The 7,297-nt window shown below is 36.2% G+C and overlaps 1 protein-coding gene across 1 annotated transcript; it reads right to left on the bottom strand.

The window, feature by feature from the left end:
• On the bottom strand, positions 1-3,828 carry LOC126709826 (protein MRG2-like). The gene is made up of 5 exons (XM_050410174.1): positions 3,724-3,828; positions 3,389-3,493; positions 1,595-1,674; positions 432-610; positions 1-220 (listed from the first exon to the last, which is right to left on the bottom strand). The coding sequence occupies exons 2-4, from the start codon at positions 3,482-3,484 to the stop codon at positions 520-522; spliced, it is 267 nt and encodes an 88-aa protein (XP_050266131.1). The 5' UTR covers positions 3,485-3,493; positions 3,724-3,828; the 3' UTR covers positions 1-220; positions 432-519.
• Between the last annotated feature and the right edge of the window lie 3,469 nt (positions 3,829-7,297).

The raw sequence follows: 7,297 nt of genomic DNA, 5'->3' as shown, positions 1-7,297 counted from the left end.
TTTGTGCTGCATCATTTTATTTATACAGAGCCCCTGATATATATAAAGTTTAGCTTTAGTAGAAGATATACAGACCCAACAGTTGTCTAAAAAACTTATCCAGGTAGAAGTAGAACTCTGCCAGCCAGCCAATTTTGATAGGGGCATAGCAGGAAGAATTACTCATTTAGCCAGCCCTATTGGCCTCAACATGTTTGATAAATGTCGAAACTTCCACATTCTACATAATCATGAACAATAAGCATTAATATATTTAAGGTAAAAAAAACTAGAATCATCCTACAAATCAAACTTCACAAAAGAGACGCAACATCTGTTGATTAATTTATTTAAAATATAATAAATCAAGATTATTGCTATTTAAAACACAGAAAACGTAACAAATTTTCCCAAGAAAATAATTGACTTTTAGCATAAAAGGATAAACATACCCAAGAGGCGCATAGATGTTCAGCACCATATACAGTTGAAGGAGAGACATCAACTGAAATTGCTTCTTTATATTGCCGACGCTCACTTTTATATAGAAGTATTGCCGCCATTTGCTGGCAATGCTTTGTCGAAGTAACAACGTAATCCTTTCAGAATTTCTCTCACTGAATCAGCTATCCTATATCCGTTTAATTACGTTACAGAGAAAGAACAATGACAACACACAAAAACGTGAACACCAGAACACGAACAATAGGTAGTTACCAAGACACGAATGCATCAATTCCAAAAACATGATTTAAAAGAATTTCACACACAACAAAAATTGCATAGGAAAGTAATGTCTAAATACAGAAGTTGCAAGATGCATCAATAGTAAGTTTAACACTTGAGGGCATTTACAGTATATCGGGAATACTGTATCAGCTGAAGGGCTATAAGATTGCTATAAAACTCACTATAGTCTATGCTACAAATTGTTGGACAGTTAAAAAGCAACATAGTCATACGTGAGTGTAGTTGAAATTAAAATGCTAAGATGGATAAGGAGAAATACTAGGAAATATAAGATAAAGAATGATGCCATCCTTTCAAATGTAAAGATGATTAATATGCAAAATAGTTGATAACAATGGTTTGGCCATGTGCATGAGACTGATTAATGCACATGTTAAAGAGAATGTTTTATTCATTTTGATGGAGTGAAAATTACGTAGAGGAAGGAGAAAATGGCACGGGTATAAATAGTGAAGAAACACTATTAAACTGGGAGGTGGCAAAGAATTTACAGTATGGCAGAAAACAATAAATGTGGTCAACACCCCGATTAGTTGAAGAGGTTCATAGCCAACCCCAATTTGATTTAAATTAAGGCTTAGTTGGGTTGAGTCTTCAGAAGCTAGTTCTATAAAAAGAAGCCATACAAAAATCAAAAACCACTTATTTTAAAGAATAAGTCAGTTGATGATGCATTTTGTGAAAATCCAGCCAAAAAAAAAAAAACAAGTGTAGTATATTACAGGTAAAGAAATAGGTGCCAGGTAAACATTACAACAAAATAAATTCTGTAAATTATGGTCCACTATACAAGAAAGACTTGAAATTTAGCGAGCCAAAAAGTAAAAGACTGAGAAGTGGCCAAAAAAACCGGGAATGAACTTACGAGTTATCCTTCTTTAACCTGTAACCCAGATACTTCTTCAATATTTCATCAACATTTGGGGCACGTGGAAGTTTAACAAGCTGCAAGAGAGAACATAAACCAAAATCTTTTACAAGTGATAAATACATTAAAAAATTAAAAAACCAAAATATACAAACATAAACTACAAATTAAAATAATGATTAACTGGTAATGCTTAGTTAGTCATTTGCAACATATTTAGTTGCTTAATTAATGATTGATATTAGAAACTCATTGCAAACATATGGTATTTCATATTATAAAATGTTATTCCATACTTATCAAAAATAGAATGTTCATCCATAAATCCTTAGTCATGAAACCACACAACAAACATGTAACACAATTAAGAATGAAATGCGCTTGATAATGCAAAGTATGCTCAAACCATGTAACAAAGTTTTCTTCCATAAATCCCCTATAGCAGTGATGTAACCATGTAAGAACCAAGAAAGATTATTAAGAAAAAAACTTTGGTTAATAAAGCAGAGTATGGCTAGAACAATGACAATGAAAATCAGTCCTGTGACTCATTTATATCCTAGTTAGAATTCCAATAGCTGTGTCATTCTAACAGGTAGTTACATTAGGTACCAGGTAGTTGGTTATCAATGATAAAAAAGGGAACAACTATGTACATGAGTTTCTTTAATATGGTGTGTTTGGATATAACTTATTTTGCTGAAATTGAAAAATTATTACTGAAAGTACAAATTTTTTTTCCAAATAACATTAAATATCAAAAAATTTAGTTAGTTGTCATATTTCAAAACAGTGTTGTAAACTAGTATCTCAAGTGTCTAAAACTCGAGTTCCAAGATAAAACTCGAGTTTTTAAGTCTCGATTTCAGTCCGTACCACTTTTAAGACTCAAGTTTTAAATACTCGAGTTTCACTTCTTCTTCCTCGCATTCGAAGCTCCAGTGTTCTTGGTTCTTCCTCTGTTCTTCGTCAGATCGTTCATCTGTTCTTTGTCGTCAGATCGTTCCTCTGTTCTTCGTCATTAGATCGGTTCTTCGTCGTCAAATCGTTCCTCTATTCTTCGTTGTCGGATCGTTCTTCCTATTCTTCAGATCTTTTGTTCTTCAAAGTACCAAAATCGAGTCTTAGAGACTCGGTTTTGCTTTTTAGAAATAGAGTCTATGAGACTCGAGATCTATCTGGCATCATATTTCCAACTTATCAAGTGGGAATCGAGTCTTTAATTCTCGAGTTTTAGATTGAGATTGCGTTTATGAAACTCAAGATGCTAGTTTGCAATTTTCTTCCAACCGCATGTTAATTTATGATATTCTTTCTTCTCACTCCGCAAGTCTGCAAAATCCCTCCTGAAAGTATTGTAGATAAAAGTAAAAGTTAGTTGAAATAATACCGTAGGGCTCATAAATAGTGTCAAAAAGTGCAGTGAGACCCATGACTTATAGCAAAAATAAGTTGAATAGTGAAATAATTTTCATTTTTCATCCTAACCCAAACACACACTCAAAGTAAGAATTAACAAATGCACTAAATGCATGCTGACGCATGTTCCTAGCTGTAAATAAAAATCCTACAAAATTAGGTTAGTGGCTAAGATATAGAGGTTGATTACACCATGAAAAAAAAAAAAAAAAAAAAAAAAAAAAAAAAAAAAAAAAAAGAAGAGAGAATCAATTCACTAACTCTAGCAAGTCTACTGAAGCATTCTACAGCAACCACGTTCCAACACCAAATTAGGCATCAACAGAGGACTAGAAATCTCAAATGTACAGTAAAACATAGAGGATATGGTACCTTGCCTAAATGAGTAATAAAGTCACAATCATCAACTAATTGCTTCTTTAGTGGTGGTGGAATTTGGATATTCGCAAGCTTGTCCAGTGGTATCATGCCTTTCTCCTAACAGTTCATAAACAATTGGCTCAATAAAAAGATAACAAACTAACAATTAATTATCAAGGGAAAAAGAAACCAAACTAACAATGGAAAAGCTAACAAGATCTTGAATGAAGTAAAGAAAATCATCTGGCTGATAATGAACTATCGAACTGATGCATCTTAATTAATCAGGATTTATGCAAAAAGCACATAATCATGCATGGGCAAAATGGAAGTGTTTTAGGCAATACCTTACTAGCAGAGTCATTCTTTCGCTTCTTAACTCTAGCTGCTGCATACAATTTCCCAGAGTAGCTCAGAAAAAGAGCAAAGAACAATATCTCTTTTTTTTTTTTTTTTTTTTTTTAATATATACCAGATATTTGGAAATTGCAGTCAAAAAGGGGTTTTATTTTCTTTTTTTTTTCCTTTCTTTCAAAGATAAGACCAGATGTACCTGTTGACTGATATGCGTTCAGTGTAATTCACAAATTAAAAAGAAAATGATATTCTTTCTCCAATTTTCAAACAAACATAACCTTAACACTTTTTTCTTTTTCTTTTTCTTTTTGTGGCTGAAATATAACCATAACACTTAATTATAATTTATAAGTCTCATCTGTATAAGCAATTGAAGTCAAAAGAGTAGATAAAAAGATTTGGGTTCTCAGCAAAAAAAAAAAAAAAAAAAAAGATAATAAATATAAGTGATTGAAGTCAAAAGAGTACATGATAAGGTTTGTGTTAGGTTACACGTGTGAGTGAAATCTCACATTGAGTAATGATGAGAAGAATGAGTAGTTAATATTATATAATTGAACACATACCCATTGAGGCTTGGGAATTTTGGGTTAAAGTGTGTTGACATATGTTATATTAATTATTCAAAGAAACTCCTCAACCAACAAGTGGTAAGCTTGGTTGATTTAGTGGATGGCTTTCCGTGTGAATTAAGATAGAAGAGAAGGGATTATTTTGATTGAGGTGGAGCTATTCCAAAAGGAAAAGAAGACTACTTGATTAAGGTGGAGCTATCCCAAGAGGAAAGAAGATATTTGAAGATAGTTGATAGAATTTGAGTCAAGGTGAAGATTGTTAGGAAATTGCCTCAAATTCCAATTGTGACTTGAAAACTCAATTAGGTTTCTTAGTTGAAGAAGGAAAAATTAATTTGGGCTTCCCTTGTATGGAAGAAAATATGATTCCTTGGTGTGGAAGGAAAGTCTATTCTTTGATATGGAAGAAAAGACTATTCTTTGGTGTGAAATGAAAGTCTATTCCTTTTTAAAGAAGTAATGTATTTCTAATCCAAGAGGGAATAGGAAAAGAGTCTTATAAATAGATATTACTACAAAGAATTTGATGGCTTTGGCCCAAAAGTCCTCCCTATGGGGAAAGGGAAAATAGAGTGTGAAACCAGGAGAGAAAAAATGAATTTTCGCTTTGGAGAAAATTGCCAAGGAGAAGAGAGCAAATGGTTGCCGCTTTCAAGAAGATAGCTAAGGAGGAGAGAGCAAAGTATTACTGTGAGACATACACAAAAGATATTATAATTGATTTGAGAATAGTGAAATTGATTCAGAGATTATCTCTTAGTTTTTCCCTTCAAAGAGAAAAAGATTTTCCTATAAATATTTGTGTTCTTGTCCTATTGTTATCTGGGATTGATAATATTGGTAGTAATATTATTTTGGGTTCTCGGCAAAAAAAGTTTGGGTAAGTGTTACGTTCGAATTTTAACAATTAGGCATTGGGCCGGGCTTGCCCTAAACAGGGTAGCCCAATACGTATGGGATTTGCATGTTGAGGACACACTGCATATAGCCTAGCTAACAGATTATTTCTAAGGATTAGGTGTATTTCTATCCGAGTGGTCCTATCAATGTAAACACCATACGTAAGCTTTCACTGTTTGGAGTGGAGAGAAAACTACTCTACACACTATTTGCTGATTATGGAGATACGATATTGGCGACATAAAACAACAATTTTACCAGGTCCAGCAATTAGCAACAGTATAACCTTAAGGTTTTTAACCCTTTATTCATTTGTCCTAGCATGCATATATCTCTCCATATTTATGATTTATTATTACTTCAACCACATAGAAAAATGTAATTGATATCCAATTTCCTTGCTTTGTTTGACGTATAATCGAGGGAGAACTGCTAGCCTTGATTGAATGGCACCGACTTCAGTCAATGCACAGGTACTTCTTTTACAATTTCTTAAGGTCAGGAATGAATAGTGTGGGGCCTGATAATTTGTGGCCCAAGCCCACTCTACGTTTGGGCCCAAGGCCTAAGCCGAGGAGAGCTGTTTCCGAGGACGCCTAATGAAAGCCCAAGAAGGGCACGAGGACATGGCCGAGGACGACCTTATGCTCAGCACCTCCCAAAACACCTGGAGAAAAAAGGCAAACTCGGTACAGGGGCAGGGCAAGGGAAAAAGCCACCAACACAGTAATACAGAATTCTGCATCTGACAAGCCCATACCCAAAACCATGCCCTTATGCTTTTCCAGCAACCCCCAACCACTCTGGGTATAGGTTGACTGGACAGGCCTACACCCCAAAAAGTAAAACTAACACGTAGACACAAAAAGGGGAAAGGAACACTAGTATAAAAGGAGAAGAAAACAAAGCAAAGGGGGCGGAACCAAAAAAGCTTAAGTCTTACATCCTATACTAATGGAGGGCTTAGCTAGTCAAGCCAAATCCGTCCATACATAAATTCCCGTAGGAACTACGACTAAACCGCTCACCTGTGCCCAAGGTCATGCCTTTCAGGCCCACTCTCTACAAATCATATTGTTGGGGCCCTTTACATGCGAACCCAACGTCGTTCATGGGTCGTTAAAAATCGTGCCCCTACAATTGGCGCCGTCTGTGGGGAAGGGCTTGTATCTTGGCATAGGCGATAGTTCGAGACAGTTCCCTTGTCATTTCTAACAGCCGGTTATGGTGTTCTAGCGTAAAGCTCCATTAGGGGCTATGATTCTTGACTACGGTCTACGCTTTATAGCGTCAGCCATGCAGATGGTTCTAGGGGCTCGGCCGAGGAGCTAATTACCCTAAAGCCAAGGCTCCATAGATGAGAAAACTGAGTTTTGGACAGAACCAAGGTCTTGTATGGTCCTCGGACTCAAGCCTCTGGGGAAACCAACTACTTCAAAGAAAAATTACAAGTTTTGGACAGAACCAAGGCCTTGTATGGTCCTCGGACTCAAGCCTCTGGGGAAACCAACTACTTAGACGAAAAACTACAAGTTTTGGACAGAACCAAGGCCTTGTATGGTCCTCGGACTCAAGCCTCTGGGGAAACCAACTACTTCAAAGAAAAACTACAAGTTTTGGACAGAACCAAGGCCTTGTATGGTCCTCGGACTCAAGCCTCTAGGGAAACCAACTACTTCAAAGAAAAGCTACAAGTTTTGGACAGAACCAAGGCCTTGTATGGTCCTCGGACTCAAGCCTCTGGGGAAACCAACTACTTAGACGGAAAACTACAAGTTTTGGATAGAACCAAGGCCTTGTATGGTCCTCGGACTCAAGCCTCTGGGGAAACCAACTACTTCAAAGAAAAACTACAAGTTTTGGACAGAACCAAGGCCTTGTATGGTCCTCGGACTCAAGCCTCTAGGGAAACCAACTACTTCAAAGAAAAACTACAAGTTTTGGACAGAACCAAGGTCTTGTATGGTCCTCGGACTCAAGCCTCTGGGGAAACCAACTACTTAAGAGGAAAAGTGCAGGGTTTGGACACAGCATGGACGTTATATGGCCCTAAGAGTCTACCCCAGATGAGAGTTACCCATTGATAGTT

The sequence above is a fragment of the Quercus robur genome, chromosome 2, assembly GCF_932294415.1.
Source record: "Quercus robur chromosome 2, dhQueRobu3.1, whole genome shotgun sequence".
In the NCBI taxonomy this organism is placed as follows: domain Eukaryota; kingdom Viridiplantae; phylum Streptophyta; class Magnoliopsida; order Fagales; family Fagaceae; genus Quercus; species Quercus robur.
The sequence above is the reverse complement of the archived record's forward strand: the minus strand, read 5'-3'. Positions and strand labels throughout refer to the sequence as shown.

What these genes read in the sequence shown, in the direction of transcription:
- LOC126709826 (XM_050410174.1), bottom strand. Translation starts at nt 3,484, where the DNA reads ATGATACCACTGGACAAGCTTGCGAATATCCAAATTCCACCACCACTA. An exon ending in TTATTACTCATTTAGGCAAG is followed by an intron (nt 1,675 to 3,388) that starts GTACCATATCCT and finishes TCTCTCTTGCAG; the next exon opens with CTTGTTAAACTTCCACGTGC. An exon ending in AGGTTAAAGAAGGATAACTC is followed by an intron (nt 611 to 1,594) that starts GTAAGTTCATTC and finishes AAACGGATATAG; the next exon opens with GATAGCTGATTCAGTGAGAG.